At 42.4% G+C, this 25,650-nt stretch overlaps 1 protein-coding gene across 1 annotated transcript in view; it reads right to left on the reverse strand.

Moving 5' to 3' along the window:
• Nucleotides 1–4,596: 4,596 nt before the first annotated feature.
• The window catches only part of LOC133520774 (PH and SEC7 domain-containing protein), a 60,148-nt gene continuing 39,094 nt past the window's right edge, over nt 4,597–25,650 (reverse strand). Inside the window, exons 5-21 of the mRNA XM_061855432.1 lie at nt 20,093–20,353; nt 19,593–19,706; nt 18,356–18,461; nt 16,964–17,097; nt 16,335–16,448; nt 14,999–15,123; nt 14,095–14,444; nt 13,667–13,842; nt 13,015–13,208; nt 12,165–12,366; nt 11,683–11,846; nt 11,337–11,463; nt 11,004–11,105; nt 10,534–10,678; nt 7,905–8,024; nt 7,660–7,797; nt 4,597–7,365 (exon numbers count right to left, since the gene is read on the reverse strand). Of these exons, the coding sequence (XP_061711416.1) occupies nt 7,672–7,797; nt 7,905–8,024; nt 10,534–10,678; nt 11,004–11,105; nt 11,337–11,463; nt 11,683–11,846; nt 12,165–12,366; nt 13,015–13,208; nt 13,667–13,842; nt 14,095–14,444; nt 14,999–15,123; nt 16,335–16,448; nt 16,964–17,097; nt 18,356–18,461; nt 19,593–19,706; nt 20,093–20,353 (2,560 nt within the window). The 3' untranslated portion in view covers nt 4,597–7,365; nt 7,660–7,671. The remainder of the gene's footprint in view (nt 7,366–7,659; nt 7,798–7,904; nt 8,025–10,533; nt 10,679–11,003; nt 11,106–11,336; nt 11,464–11,682; nt 11,847–12,164; nt 12,367–13,014; nt 13,209–13,666; nt 13,843–14,094; nt 14,445–14,998; nt 15,124–16,334; nt 16,449–16,963; nt 17,098–18,355; nt 18,462–19,592; nt 19,707–20,092; nt 20,354–25,650) is intronic.

Raw genomic sequence — 25,650 nt, forward strand, 5'->3', positions numbered from 1 at the left:
GATCCATGAAGCGCCTGCGCAAATACTATAGCAAAGCGCCACAGAGGTCAATCTCCTCTCGTATTTATTTAAGATATTGTCAAAATTTGCATGTCACTTTACTTATTCCTGTACCACAAGACAGATTACACGTCTCATATATTTTATTTTGAGTTTTTCTGCTATAAGCCCGTCAGACCCTTGAACATGGTCCTTCGAACCGGATACTTTTATTAATGCAGTGGTTAACAGTCCGCAAATATATCTTTCTCTTTTACTCTCACTAACACACAGATAAAAATGCCCGCAATGAACGAACTTTGATTTTCGCGGTTATAGCAAAGGTGCTGCTCTTTACAGTACACGCACACTCCCTTGTGCGTTGTAGATTCTGCCACCTTGTGGCATAAATCGGAAACTTAAACATGACATTTACACTTTGCACCAATAAAAAAGGGACCTCTGCGCTGCCCCCTACAGTTCTTGCACGCTCCCCATACCAATCATCTCGCTACTTTGACCGCGGGCACGGTTACAAGTGAGAGTATAGTAACAAAAGAGAAATGGAATGACAACGATCTTAAAGTACACAAACAAGCCAATGTTAATACAGGGACGAGTGAATAATACAGACAGGCAGTTTTCATTTATAAAGTTGCGTTATCATTGTTGATGGCGTGATATTAGGGTCTCGGTTTCATTCTGTAAAGTTTATTTCTTACGCTCTAAATAAATCTGTGAATAGCAAATTTATCTGTCTTCCTGCGACTGGAAACTCATGTTCTAAACGTCAGAATAAATAAATAAACGTCAGTTGCATGCCATGCCAAATAAATGTCTGAGAGCTCACTAAATACCGCCATCTAGTACAATGATGAACGCGACATTTCATGAATATTGAATCTTAATTATTTACTGCCTCTGGTCTATTTGAGGCATTCGATATCAAAATGTTTCTTATAGCAACCACCATAAAGTATATTTTGATATGGAAAGCTACTTATAGTATGATAAACGTCACCTAAGTAAGCGTAGCGACTGCCGTCAACCAAGTTTATACGCGGCGCTAGGTTACGAATACGCATTTTATACAATATAAGTATACAAATTAATAACCGATCTCAATCCTTGTTAGCATATACGATACAATCTTACTTTGTAAGGGCCTTGTTTACATGCCAATAAGGATATTATATTTTCTTATCTTTTAAGAATGACAGAATGTTATCAGGTAAATTAATGTACTCAAATTATCTGTCATTAAAGAAAGAAAATATACAAAGTTCCGAGATGTAAGCTAGCATCAATTAATATCATGAAATATGAGATTGACGTCGCAATTATAAATAAGTAATTTACATATACCCAAAGCTGTGATGATACACACAAGAAAGGCAATACGAACTATTGAGATATCAAAATGATCCTATTTTGTTATAATTTGCGCGTGAATTTCACTCGTATTTCTATCGTGAATGATAACAAAATGACATCATTTCGACATCGGAATATAAGTTCGAATTGGCCTCAAGGATTACATTCAAAAGCAATCAATAGCCAGGAAGACAGGACTAGATGATTCGATATTACCATAGATAAATTGAAAAGTAGACGTACGCAGTTGAGCAGTATAAAATACGTAAATACGTGATTTTGGTAGCGGAACTAGAAGGCGCTGCACGGCAAAGTTATCCGACTTTTCTTACCGGGTTGGTTTCTGACGTGTGATCTATAAGATAATTTATATATTCTTTGAATCATCGAAACTAGGTACGTAATCTTAACAATATAGATTCTCTTGAATCTGAAAATGGTTATAAGTTAGTATATAGAGTTTCAAACTGTAGCTGCCGAAAATTACAATGAGCCCTGCAGTCTACTAGTTCAACCGTCAAATCCACTCCTACAACCTAGTACTCACGGTAGCAGGCAGCAGGTATTTTTTGGAATGAGAAAGCAATATAGGTGGGTCTCTCTTTAGCTGATAACCATAGCTACCTCGCTTTTGAAGACCTATAGTCGGCGCAACGAAGAATTGATATTTGACAGTTACAAGTGAACACTATTATATACTGCTCAACTTCGAGCGTCTAAAATGTTTATTTAATCCATGATATTACATATTTTAAAATATTTAAACCTGTACATGTGTAAAACTCCGCCGCCTACCCACTGGGAGCCCCGTTTGTCAATTGTCTGCAATGGAATGTCGTTTGATATCAGTCTTATCGGCGATGTGTGACGGTTAAGGTGTGATCCCAATTCCGACTGCGAACCTGAGCAGTCCGCTGTACTCTAAATTTAACTGTGATAAATTGCTGTTCACCCCGTATGACCTGGACTGAAACTTACATATTGATATCTTCAACTTATCATTTATCACCTTTCTCATGTTCAAATACACAAAAAAAATATTGGGACTACGTCCCTGCCAAATTCTATGACTATTAGATAAAGAACACTCAAGCTATTGTCTAACAAATTCGGCTTATTAAGGAGGAAAGTGCAAAGTATAAACATATCTTTGACGTCGACTTTACATACAAATATGAAAATGTGCATAATCTTAACCTACCTATGGGCTCGGGTTCGAATCCCGGTAAGGGTAAATAGGTAATAGGTAAATTTATTTGTGTGATGAACACAGATATTATTGTACCTTATTCATGGGTGTTTCCTATGTATATATGTATTTATCTATATACGTATGTATGTCGTCGCCTAGTACCCATAGTATAAGCTTTGCTTGGTTTGGGGCTAGGTCGATCTGTGTAAGATTGTCCCCAAATATTTATTTATTTATCTAATTGATCCTAGAACTCCACTTTGCTTAGTTGATAATTGCTTGTTTCGTTCAAAGTGACACTCGCGACATTTTCCCATTCACTTCAAACTGGGCCTTATACCTATACCATTACGGTTCAATTTAGAGTGCTAGCGTGACATTGCCGCTTACAGTCGGAATTAGAATGATGCCTTTAAAGCAGGTTGAAGTTCGGAGGCTCCCGATACCGACCGCCCACTTAAGCTACATTAACAATAGACCGATAGCGATTATTCTAGATTTAGATATGACCTAGTATTTAAGTTAATTTAGGGATTGTAAAGCCGTGGTTTGGTGACGTTAACGCTCACGGCAGCAGTGCATTGCCAAAATTGACGCATTTTCATCTTAAGTTGTACCACCTATATTTAACCTTTGACTCAAAATTACAATCAAAATTCAATTCTAAATGAAAAACCTCAAGGTCGTTTTTTGGCTGGCTAATTTAGACTGTAAGTAATGCCACGATACGAACGCTTATCGTCAGTAGGCATGGTGACACATGCTGCATTTGATAATAAAATCTAGTAAAAAAGAGCAAACCTGCAATTTATCGCAATAATGTATGGAAATGATAAAAAATACAGGACCTGAAAGTTTCAAAATTTAAGGCTATTTTAACATCCAAAAAGTAATAAAAGTAAGGGTACCATTCGATTCCCTTACATTATATCAAAAAAAAGATTGTATAGCAACTATATACATAAACGCAACATTTCACCGACAAAATCGCAATTTGCTTGTTTTCCATATTTCAAGGTGGGATGATGCGTTTCGCGAGTCGACTGTCGGACTTTTGACTATCATTTCTGACTTTTGTATTGCTTTAATGCAATAGGTCCCATATAGACATTTGATTCTAAAAACAAAATTGATCGATTCATACCATTAATACAAATTTGACATCTAGCCTGTTCTGTATATGGAAGGTGGAGGTAAGGAATGGAATCTCCATGTACCAAAAAGTGTCATCAAAAAACCTTAAATAGGTGGCGCTACAATACCTAGATTACTTGAAAAAAAATCAAATCATAGACAGCGCACTTCACTCCGTCAATAACGCCCTAGGTTCTTAGCTACTCTAGCGCTACTCTGGAGAGATTTGGAACTATTATTTATAGCTGACAGCTGGACATTTTTGCAACAGTTCTACCATAAGAGATTTCACTCCTTTTAATTCCACACTCCATAGTTCTGTCACCACTAATCGCGTTAAATGTACTTACAATCAGTAAGTTGCATAATTTATTACAACAAATCCTTATTTATACGTGAAAGAGTTGTAATAAATGGCATAACACACTATTTGATGCTGTTTCTTAATTATTATCCGTTGACATAAAATAAAACTATACGCATATTTTTGTCATGTTTTTGTGGATGCGCACCGCAATTGTATGCATTTTGATCATCAGACAACAGCTTTACCAATACAAATAGCACACCGCGATGCCCAGTAACTTGTGTGTTAGTTTACTAGCTATTACACTATTATTTTACAAATAAAAATTAGACTGGCTTCTTATAGGTTACAAGACTTCTGAGTGCATAATCAGCATAGCAGCTAAGCGAGCTAAGGCTAAGCGTATGCTGGGACGCAGGCGGCGCAATTCCACGCAGCGCAGGGTAAACCACATTTTGTAAAGTATGGAATTTCCTTTAGCTATGCACGGTGCAGCGCAAGGACGTTCTATACTTTACAAAATTTGCGTTGCGTGGAGCTGCGTCGCCTGCTGAGCATACGCTTTTCCTAAGTGTCTATAATGATCTGAATATGCTTTTATATTAACCCCTTGAATGTATATCGTGCACGGCACGTCATCGTGAACCTTGTCGCAATGCACGAAAGTTGATATTGGACTGTAGCCGCGCGTCAGTTGACGTCTTTGGCGGTCAAAGGCTTAACGATTTCTAAAACGTACACAAATCTTTGGTGTTTTTATTTATTTATTTGAACGGGTATTCTTCAAAGTTAGCCCATTTGTAATCACGTCAGGATCTGGTAATGGGATACTGGAGAAATCGAGGGAATTCTTCAAATATTGTAGGGCTTGAAGCCATACCATAATTATTTGGAGTATTTGGACAGTTTTTTTTACAATACGGGCTCATTTAGACGGTGCACGAACTCGAATGCAATGTTAGTTACATTGCGGACTATTGAGGTTACATCCAATTCGCCGACCGATCAAATACCGCAATGTAATGAAACTCGCATGCGAGTTCTCGCACGGTCTAAAGGAGCCTTAAATCGTGTATTTACTCTCGAAAAGCACCTTTTGCTGAAGTGAAGTTACTGGTGAAAGGAAAAATGACAGTTTTGATTTTGTTAAGGAGGGCATAACAAGTTGTGTTAAGATCCTCGTCCGCTCAGCTACTTCTGACTGCACTTGGCTACGCGTGCGACTAGAATGGACTGGCCGGGCATGCGGCCTGCGTGTTGCTAACATACAGTTTACATAGTTATAAGGGCTATAGTAGGCACTATAAAACGCTATAAACCAGTATTATAGCCTTTCTGTGCTTTGTATAAGATCACTTAACTTTTTCTTTGTTTTTCAGAAAGCTGTTGAAATAGAGATATTTATAGTTCGTGTCATCCACAATGACGCGCAGATTTGTCAAATCTAACCTTTAATTACATGACAATACGAGTCAAGGCACACGTCGTCGTGAATAACACGATCTATAAGGATTTTGGAAGGCTTTCGGTGACCAACTCAGTGTAACAGCATCATTATTTTTTACAGTACAAATGGTGCTACTTTACCGCCCTAGTGCGGTAATTAGCAGTATAATATAGCAAGAAATATAGAACAAAATAGAAGAAAGTTATAATGTTTTTATTTATCGCCACTATTTACGAATATCCTTCTCTTTGCACTTGTATCGTAATGTACTATTATGTCAGGTCATGTTACTCGGTCAAAACTGTATATTTTTTTAAAGTTGTCAGCACCAGCATACCATCTGCTTTTGGCTGGTGGGAATAAAAGCTATCGCTACTTATCGATAAAGTTAACAGTAGTGTACAATAGAAAACCGCGCTCGTGTCAGGAATTTCTCGCCAACGGATTTGGCTAGATTAACCTGGGCTGGCTGGTTTAGAATAATTTCTAAGACACTATGCCACAGTTTTCTGATCAAAAAAGTAAAGTGATCATATCTCGCAAAATGAGAATTGTTAGTTACAAAAGGTCTTAGGGCTATTTTAACTAGAACTAGCTAAGCTAGTATCTATTGAAATCGCTGTCATAAACTAAATGTTTTATACCTAGGTCGCTAGAATAAAAGGTCGCGTTCGGGTCGCAGATTATTCGTTATTTATATTTTTGGTCACGATCTAATTAGGTGGGATGAATTTTAACCTCTCATTTGGATATACCGATTGGTTGTAAAGGTTTGTAATATTGGCTTGGGCTCTGCGGTAATGTAATTAGATTTTTTTTATTGAAAATTCGATACAATGTTTGATATAATTGTACCTCAACTTATTGCCAGAGAAATTGCGCTCAAACTCATCATGATTTAAATATAAATCACTGGAGATCGCAATTATACGTTCTCATAACTTACATTTTAATGGCACAGAAGAGATTTGTTTCATTTTAGATTTGATACAGTTTGTCTTAGAAAGTTCAAAGATGCGAGTATCCTTTGTGATGTAAACAAAGTTTAATAATTTATTAAATAATAATGAATAACAGTATTTTATACAATCGTGATATAATAGAGGGCTTTTCAGTCGAGTACCACGTTTAGGCCACGAAGCTTGCTGAGTGGCCTAATGAAGGTACGAGATTGATGAGCTTGATTATCACAATTGTATACAATAATTTTTCCACATACTATAAAACTTAAATAATTAAAAAAAATTCGGTAAGTATCTCAGTACTACAAAAGACATCAATGCGTGCATAATATATGAATATTACTCATGAATTAGTCGCGCGTTGGTGTTTTTTCCACTGGATCGCGGCGCCCGTGACTGGTCAATTTCATTATAGTTGACTACAGCGTTTGCTTATGAATATTATAGTCGAGTTGGGAGCCTATACATAAAAAGTACGTAATAACAGTTTGGTATACGAAATCATAATTCAACTATTACAGTCGACGAGTAGAAGAATAATATTAATGGGAAAGTGATAGAAAAGAAGGCAAGATTAGAAAATCGTTAGTTTCTTATTTCGCATTTAGATCCTGAAGACAACCTAGAACTTCGATAAATACTCTTTCAAATAAGAAATTTCGTATATATATATGTTAGTTTCCACTTTTTTGGTTATTTTGTTCAGTTATTGATGATCCTCAAAGATTTCAAAAGAGGTGGAAATCGAGTTATAACTTATGATATAAACGGCCCGTCAATATTCCAAGACCTTTCCAACCCGTCGCGTATACTGCCGAATGGGAGGTAGCGTACCAATGGTGGATGGTTAGAGTAGGACGTCAGTTCCGCAGAAGAGGTTCCTGAGGGCGCCGAGCAGGCCGGGGGCGGGGGCGGGGGCGGGGGCGGGGGCGCGGGGCGGCGCGGGTCACAGCACGCAGGCGGCGAACACCTGCAACGTACACATTACGTAAACTCACGAAAACCATCGGATAGAATTCTTTCGCAGCCATTATTCATGGCTGCAGATCATTCGGGTAGCGTAGAATTGAGAATTGACACGGATATTGAATACAACACGCTATCGTAGACGTTGGAGCATTTTCACATTGCCCAATCAGATATCGCATCCCCGCCCCGACGGGGTACGTACCGCTATGGCGCGTCAGGGCGGGAGGGACAGGACGGGGTACATACCGCTATGGCGCGTCAGGGCGGGAGGGATAGGACGGGGTACGTTACGTACCGCCATGGCGCGTCAGGGCGGCGGCGCGCGCTCGGGCGGCGGCGGCGCGCGCGCCGGCAGCGCGGGGGCCGCCGCTTCTGCGCTGGCGCCGCCCGCGCGGGCGCGCATCACCGCCGCGTACGTGCGGTACCGCTTCACCTGCAAAAGCAACTAAATGTTACATTCAACATATATTATAATTTCACTAAAGTCGCTTATAAATGGACCATTATAGGCCATATAGATAATAAATCAACTCGCCATACCTCATACTGCAAGTAGAGGTCCTTGTCCCTGTTGGCGGGCCCGTCGCGCGCGTGCCTGAGCGCTGCCAACTCTTCTTCTAAACGCGCCGCTCGCTCTTCATGTTCCGCTAGTTGCTCACGCTAAAACAAAATGACACACGTTAGCCTCGTGTGTACCTCGCCTTTGATACAAGGCAAAAGATCCGCCGCGTCGAGTATAATATGTCTGCCGTTCCGTGACCGATTGGTATCTGTATAGGAATTAGTGTTTTAAGACCATCTATGAGACTGGACGCCAGCAAAGTAGCGAGGAGACGAGCAGAATTTTAAGACCGTACAGCTCGCACGATTTTGGCTCCGGCCAGCGGCAGCACGGAGTACGCGGCGCACACGAAGAGAGAGTGAGAGAGGTATAAACATTACCATGAAGAGCCTGGTGTGCGAGCAGGGCAGCAGCGGGCGCTGGAACTTGCGCTGGGAGCCCACGGCGCCGGCCAGCGGCGGCGCGGAGTACGCGGCGCACCAAGAGAGAGTGAGAGAGGTGTACACATTACCATGGAGAGCCTGGTGTGCGAGCAGGGCAGCAGCGGGCGCTGGAACTTGCGCTGGGAGCCCACGGCGCCGGCCAGCGGCGGCGCGGAGTACGCGGCGCACCAAGAGAGAGTGAGAGAGGTGTACACATTACCATGGAGAGCCTGGTGTGCGAGCAGGGCAGCAGCGGGCGCTGGAACTTGCGCTGGGAGCCCACGGCGCCGGCCAGCGGCGGCGCGGAGCACGCGGCGCACCAAGAGAGAGTGAGAGAGGTGTACACATTACCATGGAGAGCCTGGTGTGCGAGCAGGGCAGCAGCGGGCGCTGGAACTTGCGCTGGGAGCCCACGGCGCCGGCCAGCGGCGGCGCGGAGTACGCGGCGCACCAAGAGAGAGTGAGAGAGGTGTACACATTACCATGGAGAGCCTGGTGTGCGAGCAGGGCAGCAGCGGGCGCTGGAACTTGCGCTGGGAGCCCACGGCACCGGCCAGCGGCGGCGCGGAGTACGCGGCGCACCAAGAGAGAGTGAGAGAGGTGTACACATTACCATGGAGAGCCTGGTGTGCGAGCAGGGCAGCAGCGGGCGCTGGAACTTGCGCTGGGAGCCCACGGCGCCGGCCAGCGGCGGCGCGGAGTACGCGGCGCACCAAGAGAGAGTGAGAGAGGTGTACACATTACCATGGAGAGCCTGGTGTGCGAGCAGGGCAGCAGCGGGCGCTGGAACTTGCGCTGGGAGCCCACGGCGCCGGCCAGCGGCGGCGCGGAGTACGCGGCGCACCAAGAGAGAGTGAGAGAGGTGTACACATTACCATGGAGAGCCTGGTGTGCGAGCAGGGCAGCAGCGGGCGCTGGAACTTGCGCTGGGAGCCCACGGCGCCGGCCAGCGGCGGCGCGGAGCACGCGGCGCACCAAGAGAGAGTGAGAGAGGTGTACACATTACCATGGAGAGCCTGGTGTGCGAGCAGGGCAGCAGCGGGCGCTGGAACTTGCGCTGGGAGCCCACGGCGCCGGCCAGCGGCGGCGCGGAGTACGCGGCGCACCAAGAGAGAGTGAGAGAGGTGTACACATTACCATGGAGAGCCTGGTGTGCGAGCAGGGCAGCAGCGGGCGCTGGAACTTGCGCTGGGAGCCCACGGCACCGGCCAGCGGCGGCGCGGAGTACGCGGCGCACCAAGAGAGAGTGAGAGAGGTGTACACATTACCATGGAGAGCCTGGTGTGCGAGCAGGGCAGCAGCGGGCGCTGGAACTTGCGCTGGGAGCCCACGGCGCCGGCCAGCGGCGGCGCGGAGTACGCGGCGCACCAAGAGAGAGTGAGAGAGGTGTACACATTACCATGGAGAGCCTGGTGTGCGAGCAGGGCAGCAGCGGGCGCTGGAACTTGCGCTGGGAGCCCACGGCGCCGGCCAGCGGCGGCGCGGAGTACGCGGCGCACCAAGAGAGAGTGAGAGAGGTGTACACATTACCATGGAGAGCCTGGTGTGCGAGCAGGGCAGCAGCGGGCGCTGGAACTTGCGCTGGGAGCCCACGGCGCCGGCCAGCGGCGGCGCGGAGTACGCGGCGCACCAAGAGAGAGTGAGAGAGGTGTACACATTACCATGGAGAGCCTGGTGTGCGAGCAGAGCAGCAGCGGGCGCTGGAACTTGCGCTGGGAGCCCACGGCGCCGGCCAGCGGCGGCGCGGAGTATGCGGCGCACCAAGAGAGAGTGAGAGAGGTGTACACATTACCATGGAGAGCCTGGTGTGCGAGCAGGGCAGCAGCGGGCGCTGGAACTTGCGCTGGGAGCCCACGGCGCCGGCCAGCGGCGGCGCGGAGTACGCGGCGCACCAAGAGAGAGTGAGAGAGGTGTACACATTACCATGGAGAGCCTGGTGTGCGAGCAGGGCAGCAGCGGGCGCTGGAACTTGCGCTGGGAGCCCACGGCGCCGGCCAGCGGCGGCGCGGAGTACGCGGCGCACCAAGAGAGAGTGAGAGAGGTGTACACATTACCATGGAGAGCCTGGTGTGCGAGCAGGGCAGCAGCGGGCGCTGGAACTTGCGCTGGGAGCCCACGGCGCCGGCCAGCGGCGGCGCGGAGTACGCGGCGCACCAAGAGAGAGTGAGAGAGGTGTACACATTACCATGGAGAGCCTGGTGTGCGAGCAGGGCAGCAGCGGGCGCTGGAACTTGCGCTGGGAGCCCACGGCGCCGGCCAGCGGCGGCGCGGAGTACGCGGCGCACACGAAATTGATCGTCTCCACCCACGAACACAGCTCCTTTGAGTCGCTGTGAACGACCAAAAAAAAAGTTAACATTTTTCTTTCTTCCTAAACCCAGTCCAAGCACCTTAAAAAGAACTAGAAGGTTTTGGTTTTTAATAAGAGGACGGGACATGCGGTAAAGTGAACAGGACGTAATGCGGAAACATGTTCATCGTCGCGCTTTCTTTGACGCGGGATATGAAAAACCGACGAAACGTAAATACTGCGCTACCTACTCTAATCCACAATAGATAAAGCCCGATAAAAAACTGAATAATGCAAAAAAAATGCCGGTAAATAAGAAAGAACAGCTAAAATATTTATGAAAGGACTAAAATGTTGAAATTTACCTTGTCTGGAAGAGATATTCGGCCTGGTCCGCCGTTTGCAATCTAAAAACGTGCTGCTTTTTCGTGTAGTCTGTCGCTTTCGTCGCTAGGGCGTGATGTATTCTGCAATAATATAATCATTTTATTTATAATTATGTGAACAGAATAATTATAGCTATAAATGGAATATTTTCATAAGAGAAATATAGATATTTGGGCATATGACGGACTATCGATTTTGCAAGACGTGATATCACTTTTCGATACCACTTGATAGAAAGGAACCTTGCTTGAACTTTTATTGTCTTATAAAAATGTATTATTGTGGGATGTTTTGTTAAATTATTACCCTACCGAATGGCATTGTGTAGATTATCAGACATCTGTCCGCGTCGGAACCCGTGTTCGTCTTTATGTAGGAACAGCACGAGATCTCGCAGCGTGCAGTAGAACATCTTCCAACCCCGTCGGCCGAACGGAGCTGAAAATAAAACAAAAATGTAGAGCGCGCTCATTGCATTGTCATTACTGAAGTACGTTTAGCATTGTCCAGTATTATACATTCATAGATGGTCAGGCATATCAAAGGGTCAATTGTATCAAATCGTCTGTCACGTCGGGAATGTCCAAAAACGCGTACGCGATTAGGCGCGAGTCTTTTCTGCGCCCACTGCCGCTGCCATGTGTCTCGCATACTCACTTTTCTTGCCATTAGGGTCGACGCAGCATTTCCTCATGACGTAGCCCTTCTTGTATTCGACGGCACGTGACTGATCGGGCACATCTAGGAACGGGTTGGCGCCGGCTCGAGTCGCTTCCGCGCCCGCTGCTGCCGTCGCTGCCGCCGCTGGCGTGTCTGTGTCGCTACGAACGAAATGCAAGTTTAGTTTTTTAACTTTATTTCATTGAAAATGCGAACGGATACGGATATGGTATGAGCGTAGTTTTTACCGAACTATCTACTTTTATTCTGAACATCATCGCTTCAATAACTAAAACGATCAAAATTATGGTGTTGATTCTTGGAGTTCAAAGTTAAGGACTTTTACTAAAGAAAATAGAATTACGTATATATTCACTTTTAAATAATTTCTGACTGGTCAGCCTTCCATGACAGTAGCTGGAAGCATAATTTTGTTTAAATTTAATAAAAATATGACAGGAATGCTTTCAGTTACTCACAGCGCCCACTGCAGCGGCTGTGTCCGGATGGCGTGGTAGAGGTGTTTGAGAGTGTCGCGCGGGAAGTTCTCGCCATCGTTGAGCTCGGCGAGGTTGTCGACGAACTCCGCGCAGGACATCCGCCGGAACGCGCCGCCGGATGCGAGACCGTGCAGGTCGGTATTGAGGAGCATTATTGCGCATGTTAAGGTGTGCACCGCGTCTGAAATCAGAGAAAGTATGACTCGGCATTAAAATAATAAACTATATTACCAAAACTCGCATAACTGAACTTAAGCTAGTAACAATAAAATATTAGAAAAGTACAACCACTACAAACTGAGCATTTAAACAGTTTCAGTGGTTAACAGTGATACTGCACCGAGAAGGTAATATTTAGAAACAATCCCACGAGGATTGACCCAGTCCCAAAATTGCTCCCCCTCATGGGCCACCAAATTTTAATCTACTATAAAAGTGAAATAACTCATATTGTCGTATGGGACACTCTTTAAATCCCGATTTAATGGTATTAACACCAATATACTGAAAATAGAATGTAACTTTTTTTGAATAAAAATTGGAAGGTTTTCGAAAGATGGAATTGAGGTTTTTGTTTTGAAAAAAAGGAAGAAAAAGATTTGAGCTGAAGAGCGAAGTCAAGTTTTGTTGATTGTTGGCCATTTTTGGTGTTGTTTGAAAAGGATTGGTATAATGCATTTGCTTGTAGTTTGTAAGCCCTTTCCACTAAAGGTGCTTTACCATGCATGTAAGTAGAACGCGGAACAACAGTTGACCTAACCTAGTTGAAGGGACAAAATAACAAAAAGTAGGTGATATACCTAAATAATAGAGGAGTTTGTCGACTGACCTTGCGAGTTGAACGAGCCTGGGTTACACTCGAGATACCGCCGCGAGAAGTGCACCAGAACGCGCTCGCGCTCCTGCGTCTCGCCGCTGAGCGCGAATCTCGCGAGAAATTCTCGCAGCGCCGCGTCGAGTGTCGCACCGGCGAAGTCGAAGTGCTTCACGTACTCCTCGGCCACAGCGCGAGAAAACTCGTTGCTGAAAGAGATAGCCGTGATAAATATTTATTCGTATATATATTCATTTACTGGTAATATTTAATCACCAGTCAAAATTACTTACAAAAACGTCTAACTGTAAGACAACTACTAGAGAATAATTCCCTATTTATTATTTGCCATACCTGGATTTTACAAGTCAGGGACAACTCCACATAAGCAAAGAAAGTGGTAGGGATCAATTTACTTTTTACTCAAATGCCTGGACACATCCGATTCTTTATTTAAATGACTTAAATCTCCCGAATCGACAAAGCTGTTCGGCAAACAGGATGTCGCCATCCTCGGTTATTATTATTACATACTTACTAAAAGGAGACTTTCGGTGTAATGCTTGAAAACCACGAGCTTCTTGAAGCCATAGAATTGATACAATCATCTTGCGAGGCGTTCAAGGGAGGGGTTGTCGCCATTATCGGCTATTAGTTATCTACTCACTTTTTACTCAAATGCCGGGACACATCTGACTTTTTAAATCCATCAAGGTGATATAGCCGTTTGGCGAGGCGCTCGGCGGAGGGGATGTCGACGGCCTTGGGGCTGTAGTGGAAGGAGTGCAGCGAGTCCACGTCCGAGCCCTCGTCCGAGCCCACGTCGGAGCCGCTACAGAGTTCCTGGAGACAAACAACAAATTAATACTGGAATATCAGGTGCTTTTAAATATAACTTTTAAGAAGTCCATCTTTATGAATATGTTGGCGGTATCATCAAATTCTTAATTGTTCGAGATACGTTAATACGGTTGCATACTTGACACTTGGCAACATGTAACTCAGCCGTAATGTCAAAATTTTAAATTAATGAATAGTCCCCGGTCTCTATTTAAAAATAGGGACTTATAAATCTAGCTGATCAGTTACACAAACCTGATACCCCTGATTCTCCGGTAAATGTCCATTCTCCTTTCCATTCGCGTAACTATTATTATTATTTACATTCTCCGCATTTCCTCCTTTATCCGGCCCTTTGACCTGTATTACTATTCTGTAGTCATTATTATCCCCATTCAGCGTCACATCGCTTCCATGATCGTTCGAGAACGAGTTAGACTTAGCCCTCTTATGGCAAGGTTCGGAGACTAGTATGGTTGAGTCGGAGTCCGAGGGGTCGGAGAGCTCCATCCGCGGGCACTCACGGCCGGTTTCGAATATGTCGTCTTGGTCTTGGTAGTCGGGGCTAGAGATGTTTGAGACGGCTTCGGAGAGACTCATGTCGCCTGAAATAAGTATGATTGGTTTAGATGTCAAAATTACATATTTAAGCGCATTGGTTGGTTGATTTTTAGGTCATTATTTTATAATATTTCAAGTCGATTGAATTTGATTGAGTTAGATTTTTAAAACTTCTTACTTCCGAAATTTCAAGGATACGAATCAATGTTCATACTCATTAGGTAAGGTTAAAAGTTCAATGGAAACTCGATCTCTGAAGGTGATTTTGAAGTTAACATTGGCAAATTGCGTGTTCTATGGATATCGATATATAAGGAAAATACATTAAATTAAAGACATAATTTCATCTACTACATTGTTGCTGGACTGTTATTATGATGTCATAAGAATGGCGGCTGCCTTTATGACGCGAACATATATCGTTTAATTATTAAACCTTTTTTTTTGCATATAGCGAGATTATATATTTTCAGGACATTTGACATGTGATAATTTTTTGTCACAGTTACGTTGGGATCTACGTAAAGTAGTATAATAATGTTGGGGACATTATGTGACGCTCACGAAGCGAAGACCATTAACGGGCTTGTAGTGTTACCATTGAGCGGGCGGTGGTTGATGTTGTGCGGCGCGTGCGCGGGCGCGGGCGCGCGGTGCGGCGGCGTGGCGCGCGACGACATGGCCGACGACGACGCCGACGTGGGCGACGCGGGCGACGACGACCTGCGGGGATATAATGACCCTTATCACCATTACAAAAGGCTGCTAGTTGCATGTAAATAACCGGCCAAGAGCATGTCGGGCCACGCTCAGTGTAGGGTTCCGTAGTTACTCTTCCGTCACAATAAGCTAAACTGGAGCTTAAAGTGTAGTAAATGGTACCTTTCACCCGAGTTTAACAAATAGGCAAATTTGCATAATCAGTACCTAATTAAAGTAAGTCTTTTTAATATGAAGGGAAAACGTTTTGCGATAACTCAAAAACAGCTAAACTGATCATGTCCGCTATAGTTTTCATTTAATGTCTTTCTTAAGCTCTACTTCCACGATTTTTTTCATATTTTTTGGACCTATGGTTCAAAAGTTAGAGGGGGGGGGGACACATATTTTTTTTTCTTTCGGAGCGATTATCTCCGAATATATTCACTTTATCAAAAAATGTTTCTTGAAAACCCCTATTAGTTTTGAAAGACCTTTCCAACGATACCCCACACTCTAGGGTTGAAGCGAAAAAAAAATTCACCCCCACTTTACGTGTAGGGGAGGTACCCTAAAAAAAATTAAATTTTTAGATTTTTATTGTACGACTTTGTCGGCTTTATTGATTTATATATCCATGCCAAATTTCAGCTTTCTAGCACTAACCACCACGGAGCAAAGCCTCGGACAGACAGACAGACAGACAGACAGACAGACAGACAGACAGACAGACAGACAGACAGACGGACATGGCGAAACTATAAGGGTTCCGTTTTATGCCATTTGGCTACGGAACCCTAAAAAGGGACCTTGCACCTTAACCCCCTTATTCATAAACGTCTACTAAAGTTAACACGCCGCTAATAATCGTTTGTCCCTTTCCATCATACCAATACGTCGGAAAGGGACAGGCGGCGGCGAGTTAACTTTATGAATAAGGGGGTAAATTTGTTAAATTCTTTGCCTTTTTTGTACTTTATTTCATATAGCTTGGGTGCGGAGGGGACTCTACAGAAACGACTGACAATCATCATTTCCATACAATTTCTAAAACATGAAAGAAATTATATGAAAAGGATAGACATTACATATCAAATAAACCATAGTTATCTACCAGACTATGGAAAGCCCAACAAGGTTTAACGACACAAGTTGTGTCAGGAAGGCGAAGTAAAATAAGTACGCCATTGATGGTGATTTGGTGAAATTTTTCGCGTGGAGCAAGAGAGAGATACCTCTGCGACATGCCGTCGGAGATGGAAGTGGAATTTGATGTGTGCCCCGAGCCGTTGCAGTGTGTCCGCTCTGATGCCGACGAAACAGGGGCGTTGTAGGTCCACACGATCCTGCTGTATCAACAAACAAAAAAAGTTTGATATCGACTGCTACAACTATTGTATGACCAGCAATATTAAACCTTATTAAAACGCTTGAAGTTTTATTTAGAACTGTAAACAAAGGTGTCGGTTATTGCCGACTGTGGCCGATAAATATGTGCCCTGTCCTGTCATGTACTGATGTAGTAATTGCAGACTCTGATGAGTGTTTTAAATAGCCAAATATTTAAATAAAAATAATCGTTCACAACGAGTGTAAAAGGATTAAAAGAAATCAAAATAACCTTTAATAAATCTTCTTTAATAAAGATTTGTATTCGCTTACTCAAGTCATCCACCAATTAATTTCTTCAAACTAAAAAAAAAACAAATACGGGTATGTAGTCATCACCTCCGATAATCTATACAATCAGCTTCCAAAAATGCTGTGCTTAATGTATCATAAAATTGCTTCCTGAATAAAAGTATATTTTTTTTCCAAGAAGTTTCACATCCGAAAGAGAGCCTTGTGCAAGTAATAATGATACCTGTCCCGGACGGGGTCCGACTCGGAGCGAGGCCCGGGGGTGGCTGAGTCGGGCCGCGCGTCGAGCAACGTGTTGAGTGATGACGTCACGTCTTCCTCCATGTCTACTGCTACCGCGCTCAGGGAAGACTCCTTCTGAAACAATGCGGTAATTAGATAACTAGGTAACGATGATTAACGATTAGTTTTGCGAACTTAGGACGCATTTCGGCAATCAGATTGGCTTGTTAGTTGGCGCGAAGTATCATTGGGAGTAAGTTTCTGATTTAGGCCCTAAGATGGTAGTGTGATGGCAGACCCTTCAAGACGCAAGGGAGAGTGGGTAAACTGTCAGATCTGCTTATTCGCGTAGTATGGATTTTTGGATTTATTTTCGATTTAAGCCGTAAGGTGGCATATTATCGGACACGCATGTTTTCTACATAAATCGGCAGGCTATGCAGCGTTACGAGGAGGTCCAAGAGTTTAAGCCGTAGGGTGGCATATTATCGGACACGCACGTTTTCTACATAAATCGGCAGGCTATGCAGCGTTACGTGGAGGTCCAAGAGTTTAAGCCGTAGGGTGGCATATTATCGGACACGCACGTTTTCTACATAAATCGGCAGGCTATGCAGCGTTACGTGGAGGTCCAAGAGTTTAAGCCGTAGGGTGGCATATTATCGGACACGCACGTTTTCTACATAAATCGGCAGGCTATGCAGCGTTACGTGGAGGTCCAAGAGTTTAAGCCGTAGGGTGGCATATTATCGGACACGCACGTTTTCTACATAAATCGGCAGGCTATGCAGCGTTACGTGGAGGTCCAAGAGTTTAAGCCGTAGGGTGGCATATTATCGGACACGCACGTTTTCTACATAAATCGGCAGGCTATGTAGCGTTACGTAGAGGTCCAAGAGTTTAAGCCGTAGGGTGGCATATTATCGGACACGCACGTTTTCTACATAAATCGGCAGGCTATGCAGCGTTACGTGGAGGTCCAAGAGTTTAAGCCGTAGGGTGGCATATTATCGGACACGCACGTTTTCTACATAAATCGGCAGGCTCTGCAGCGTTACGTGGAGGTCCAAGAGATTTGAGCAACGTGTATGAAGCCTCTCGCATATGATTGCATTTGTTTAACATTGACATCGCGCTTGACTCGCTGATCGCCGCTGACTCAGGCGATCTGCACATGCGAGTGGAATGTCGCTACACATGTGCATGACGCTCTCTCGGTTACACATGGGCAGCGTGCGAATCAGTGTGATAAGCCTAATAAAATTACCTCGAGGCTCGAAGTGTCAAGTTTGAAGTTTTCGATTTAGGCCACAAAGTGGTTACAGGAGGTTCCCCAACGTGCATTGGTCGCTACGGGTATGTTACAGGGAAGGAGTCGGTGTAGATGTTATACCTGGAGATGGTCCTCGGAGCGCGAGGTCCGCACGGCGAGCGGCGCGCGCGCCGGCAGCTCGGCGCCCGCCGTGCCGCTGGCCGGCGACGCGGGTTGGGAACTATATCTGAAATAAATTAAAATTTTACATTCATTGTGCAACAAAAAACTTAACTAGGTGGGTCATTTCTAATATTTCAAATTGTACAGACCCCTTTATTTTTTTATTATAATGCTTTTACTCAGAATTACGAGCTCTTCCAATCTAAATACGAGTAGACAAAACGGTGTAACAAAATTTCCATACATTTATGTCAAAGTCAATGAAAAAATAGTAATAATATGAAAATATATCAGTATATATTTTTTTCTCTTATTAGAATTGAAAGATCTCGTGGTTATGAGTAGAAATAACAATATTAAAATAGCCCAGGTTTACAAATCAGTATAAAATACTCGATCTCATACTAAATTATAAATTTCATGTCGAATGATGATCGCTATGACAGTTCATTTTTATATGGAGGTGCTGTCACGAAAAATGTTTGTAGACATTTTTTGCAAGAAATGGAACATCTCAGTAGTAAAAATACATATTTTTTCAATTATTTTTTAAATAAACCAACCAAAACGACGCGAGAGGTATCAATTGAGGCTCTATCGACATAACAAGTAAATGATGTGATTTAGACTTATAGAAAACACTCGAGGAAAATGACAGTTCGGGGCCAGGGTTACCATTATCTTTATCGCGCCCATAAACACATGCAAATGTGTAATTACGACACGTATTCCGAGAATAATTTCTACTTAAACGGCAAAACATGTTTGTATTTATTTCAAATTGCTTACTGACATAGCAGATGTATCTCAACGATCAAGGCGCTCAAAAACATCTGAACATATACGAGATATTTACCTAGTATTTTTGAGCCCCCATAATTGCATAAATTGTACAGCCGCAAGGTTAAACTTTTAAAAGTACGATTCACATTGGGGTGGTTCTTGCTTGAGTCAAAGCAATTTGAACCTTCTATACAGTAGTTACATTCAATATTTAAATGACAGCCTTAATTGTCGCTAAGGCTATCGCGGCAGCTGCCACTTTAATATCAAATATAGTTACTATAGACAGAAGGTTGGAATTATTTCATCTCTAATACGATGCGATCCACTCCGTCAATCTGACGTCATTCAATTTATTTCCTTACAATAAGATTTAACATCGGCCAGTTTGACATTATTAAGAACAACTTACAATTTGTTGGAGTGGTCTCCCAATAGACCGGTGTCGGGCGAGGAGTTGTGCCGCTGTGTGACCTCCCGCCCGCCTAACCGGCTTTCTATTGGTGATGCTGGCGTCGAATTGTACCTGTAACAATGTAATTTACGATTCTTTAGTCTTTATGAGGCCGTGGTTTCTGGTTGACGCTGTACGCTGCCATCAGTATCATGTGGTATGAGAAGACATTCCTATATCACGTGGTGTTGTTCGCAGTGTACAACGTCAATATCAACGCTTGACTGAACCACAGGAAAGATACATATACAGATATTAGGTAAGGTATGCTTATTTAATTTTTTCATACGAGTTGACACATTGAGGGCTGTCGTGTGAATAAGTAATCAAACTTCGACTGCTTGAGCATGAGATCCCCGGTCATCATGTAGGCCTGGAACTTGTTGATTCGCCCGAGACCGCCGGGCCACGCGTTCTTCGGTCAGAAAGTTGTTGCAACTCTTTCCCGACAAGCTTACCTATGGTAATGTGTCCGGTGCATAGGCACATGGTTGTTGTGGTGTGGATGCTCAACCCTCGACAGGTTGAGCATGAGGTCCCCCGTCATCATGTAGGCCTCGAACTTGGGTTGATTAGCCCGAGGCCGCCGGTCCACGCGGTCTTCTGTTAGGAGGGCTTCACAACTCTCGCCCGATTGCACGCCCGACCCGTTGCTTGAGGAGTTACTCGAGGAGTTGCTGTTGGAGGATTTGCTTGACTTGCTAGAGGGTGGTGAGTTTCTGGAAGTAACAATATTGATTGAATACAGGTATTATGTATACAAAGTGTAACATGAGGAAACCGAAAGATTTAAGCAGTGTATTCCTTGTCACATTTAGAGACTAAAATGTCATATATTTTTTTCTGGATTTCGCCTAGTTTCAGATATATTACCAATTAAAAAAACATCTTCTTATTGTAACTTAGTGGAAAACGCCTTTTTGATTGCTATGATGCCATTATGGGACATAGTCTAAATATCCTTATTGATAGATGTCAAAAAGTGACAAGTAACCTTTGCAAAAACAAGGTTATACAAAAAAAATTAAAAATTAATTTTAAGTTCCAGTTTTAGCATAACATTAACTTTTTATGTACAAATACATTAAAATAAATTTTTTTTTTGCGAAATTTACTTTTTTATACCACATCGGTTTCAAACAAGCATACTTAAACTCATAGATTTTTTTTTCCTTCTTTTGGCCTCAGAAGTGCGTGGTTAAAATCTTTCGGGTCCCTTGTGTTACACCGTGTATGTAACGAGCTGCTGACATGGGCGATATTTTCGTATGTTAGGATAGCTTAGAATCACACCAAAATGTATAGCCTCGTAAGGAAAGCCGCTCGATCTGTGTAGATGTATCTCGTCCGAGGCATTGCGGCCGCGCCTGATTTTGCCTCAAGTGGGGCACGTCACGTGTTTTCCCGTAAAGTGCTCCGAGAAGTTTTGACTGATGTTGAAACTAAGTTTGCATTTATTTTCAGCGTATGTAAGCAATATAGCTACCTAGTCGTAAGTACAAGCCCCTCAAAGTAACTTAAATAATTATGCCAGCGCAGTTTTTAATATGTGAAATGAATGCACGTTTAAAATGTAAGTAGCAAACAATGGAGTCGGTAGTTTCAGCTTATTTAGCAGTCTAGACGATAAATTACTTAGCACAACGTTTACGGCGAGTTCCACGAAATCATTCACATATTGATTGTCATTCGTTACGCTAATTTACAGCCGTTGCACAAGTCCAAAATTGCGTTTCAGGAGAATAATATATATGTATGGAAAAAAAGGTATCCTTGTAAATAGGTACAAGCATGTACCTGACATCTAAGAAGGTTGTATCTAGATAGGGGGGTTATGCTATCTTACCCAGTATATCGAGTCTTCTTATCAAGTATATCGTTAAAGATTTAAGGACTTAACGTTATTCTAAATTTTAGTTAACCTGCATGACCTGACTTCTAATTTTCATTTTCATTTTTTGCTCATTATTTATCAATGTTCTTTAAAGATATTGGTAGCTTATTAGATTATGCACTGGAATTTAATAACGTAGAAGTATGTCGCTAAAGAAGAATTAATCTAGAAACGTTTTTAACCATTCCTTAGTCAACACTCGGCAATCCATCGAGGCTGTGTGAAAAGTCCAGGTATCACTTTACTAAAAGCAACTACCGAAGAACGTCATGCTCACTTTTGATAGTCGTAAAATCATCATAAATTTGATGTAAGCCAAATTTTAAGGGAATGAATGAATGAAGCAGTTATAGCGGCATTAGTTAAAAACCAGTTCTTAGTTTTTTTGCATTGATTGATAATAAAATTAAACAATAAGTAAGTAATAAAATCGGCTAAATGAATCAAAAAACTGTTTACTTCACCTGATGCAACTGCATTGTCGAATCGCTAGACCATGAAAGCGAAACACATACTTGCGCAAGTATAATATTAGTTATTAGTCTACTTATGAAGTATGGATTGCCGGTTGGCAGTCACAAAACTGACAGTCAACGTCAAACGCTTTACGATTCGTCGCAAAACGGAAACGTAGACTTGGTAGGGAAACATATCTCAATTTCGAAATAAGTTTGCTCGACGTTTCATTTGTCGAATTTTCATTTGAGCGAACGAGTTTCTTTTTTTTCAAAACCCGTAAATTTTTTTCACCATTGGGTTAGGTTCGGGTAGATTGGTGACCCTAAAAATTCAACGGTTTTGAGAAATAAGTGTCGTGGAACACTTGGTTGCAACGAAGTATATTATTATTGATAAGGTAGTAAGTATATTATTGACTAACAAACATAAAAAAAAATCGACAAAATAATAATTATCGAAATTGCTCACAAAATTACACTTAGCTCGAACTTGAAACTCAAAATGAATTATGAAATTCAAGTGCAAATAAGTTTTTGGCAAAAATAGTCATTTTTGGTACAAGCTTTTGTCGTTGACTTTTCTTACCCCGGGCAACAAAAACTCATCGAGACAATTCTAAAAACCCCAAACACAACCTCCTGTCTCCATCATCATCATCAGCTTCATGTCATCATAAAATTGCAATGTCATCCGATTTACATATGTATGCAAAATTTCAGTTCAATCGGAAATCGGATAGTGGGTTAAATTTAGCTTTCAAGATTTGACCCACACTAATTAACAAACATACTAACAGGGCAAGATAAATAAAAGCTTGTAAAAAGCTGGTAATAATAAAAATACAAGAATGCGTCTAGAGCTCACTTATACCATACCATGGGTGAATACCTATCTGATCGCAACTTTATGCAGTAGACTGTATGTTTAGGAACTAAAGTATACCGTATACGGGAGTATACTTTAATTTAAGGTAGTTCTAATCGATTTGATTACTCGCTTACCTAAGGGAATAGAGCTGATTAGATAAATAATCGATAAAGTTGAATAAAGCGGCGTCCCAGTGAAGTTCAATCAAATCACCACAGTATCGAGTGATTTATTATTTACCTCCAATCGACGGTGTTTACCGAACATTATTTAGTGTGTTGACATTTTAACGTTCATTTCAATGGTTACGTTTTAACTAATGGAATGGTATTTGATGTTTCCCTGAAAAGTATATTTCATTTTCATGTAAGCCAAATCTGATATTTTACAGGCGCTAACACATAAATAGTTTTTATTTTACAAGGGGGCAAAGTTGTTTAACCGCTCGTGCTGTTGATATACGCGATAATATTGATACGCGAAACATTCCAAAATTGATGCACGAGCGTAACGAGTGGTTCGAGAAGTGGAATCTTGAGCGTCGCGAGGGTTTAAGACACGAGGGTTAAACAAACTTTGCCTCCGAGTGATACACAAAATACTTACTATGAAATTCCAAAAAAAAAAACAAATCTAATCCAAATTAACGTAATATTTTTTTTTATTCAAAATCATAATTTAAAAGTCAATTCTACCAGCTAACATAAGGAAACAACTCAAAATTTGCATCTTACTTTGCCCCACATGTGGATATAATGCAACTTTCTCATTAGTTTTTCAACAATCAAGAGGGCCTTTACCAGTTGGTGTGGTGAAAACAATATTTCCGTGCTACATTTAACTTTTTACAATACATTTCGAATAAAATATATTCAGTATATTCAGAAAAAATCTGTTAGTATTCGATATTCGCACTAGCACCTTGAATTCGACAACCTTAAAACATCGTCATATCATTACATTCGTAATATTCGTACGTCTATGAACGAGCTCGGCCAATAAGGTAATGGCCAGCTCGCGTGCGACCCGCGCTTTTGACCACCTTACATAACTCAATTACAGATGCCGATCAAGATTGGGCCAAATTGATACAAATAACCTTATACTCATTCGTAATAACAGGGTGCCAGAATGGTGTTGGAGTTTGAAATGAATGACGAGAGTGACATTTCTGACCTGAAAAAGAGGTTACAAGATGATATACTCACGTATGTGGCTTTACGTAACTGATTGTCAAAAGTTGATGTTTGATAAATCCAGTAGACTTAGCACGAGTGCACCTCTACAGTATCTTGCGCGCGAGATAAACTGCCCGTCACTTTCTAATTAATACATTTAAAAAAAGACGGGTTGTCTGTCTCGCACGCGAGAAACTGTCGCTGTGAAGCTAAGCCTAAATAAAATTGTAAAAATCCACTGTCTCGTGCTCGTCACAGGCTCCAACTGGCAACTGTAGATCACTAGCCCATCGCTATGCCAACTGAGTTACCGACACTTTTATCGAGGACAGCGAATATTTCCATCATATGCGGCATCCAGTTATATCTACCGTAAATTATAATAATATACGACGTATTATCTAAGCTTTATGGAATCGTTTGCAGACATGTCTGCTCAATACAAAATTAATTAAGCCTACAGTTATCACAAAACATATTATTATGACGCCGTGAAGGGCTATCGGCTTAACTGTCAATTCGGGGCACGATTTTTTCAGTCCTTACAACTCTTCGATTGAAAATCCATATCTTTGTGGTATTTGGTATGGCTGTAGTGGTAATTTGGTAAAATTGGTACAAAACCCAATTTTGGTCATATGGGGCAACTGTAACTTTACAGTCTAGTTCGCAGTGGTATGGTACTTGGATTATTTTAACTTGCTGAGTGAGTTGCCCCTTATAACCATATGCAACTGCGTAGGTACTAACCTATATTTTGAGATCAAATTATTCACTTCTGACTATTCAGGCCTTCTAAAAGCTTCTCAGAATTCTATGCCCACTTTGATTTCCAAAAAACGAAGTAATAAATTATATTATTGTACGCACTCACAGGATCCGTGCGAAGCGCAGGCTAAGTCACTACTACTAATATAATTTTGTATTTATTAGGTATAATTTACCTTATTAATTTTACCTTATGCCCGTAAGACGTCAACAGAACCCCATTATTGACGTAGCGTCAGGCTTCAATGAGCTGTTACGCCTGAATTGACGTTTTCCTGAGTGTATTAAATGCAGTAGACAGATACATAGAATAACCATATTTATACTCCGTTAACGCTGGGATGTTATTAATTAGTCGGTTACGTTACAATCGATGTGCTTAATAGCCGCGTCCGTAAATAGTAATATAAACATTAAACACCCGACAACTGACCCACTGACTGAGTCAGTTGTCGGGTGTCATACCGTCAACATCTCCTGAGGATGCCTCGTAGAGAGGCGAAACACGTGTCGAGTTTTGTACTTTTGGTGGTGGGTTGTTATATTTATTTGCGTATTTATTTTTGCGGTGGGAGGGTGGGAACATTAACTGCATGTAAAAATACGCAAGTAAGTATAACGGGTTAGCACTGATTGACTAACACGTTATTTTCTCGCGGATTAGCAAAGTAATATTACTTGTTTTAATCAACGGCAAGTGTTTTAAGATGAACCCAGAAGTAGACGTGTTACCTACTTTGTCACTTAATTCTTTATCGCATTTGACATTAATTAGCACTCACACGTCTTTCAGAATCAATACGAAACATCGGCTTGCTAGTGTCGGTGTTAACCCTAATAAAGGATTGGT

Source organism: Cydia pomonella, chromosome 8 (genome assembly GCF_033807575.1).
Source record: "Cydia pomonella isolate Wapato2018A chromosome 8, ilCydPomo1, whole genome shotgun sequence".
Classification (NCBI taxonomy): Eukaryota; Metazoa; Arthropoda; class Insecta; order Lepidoptera; family Tortricidae; genus Cydia; species Cydia pomonella.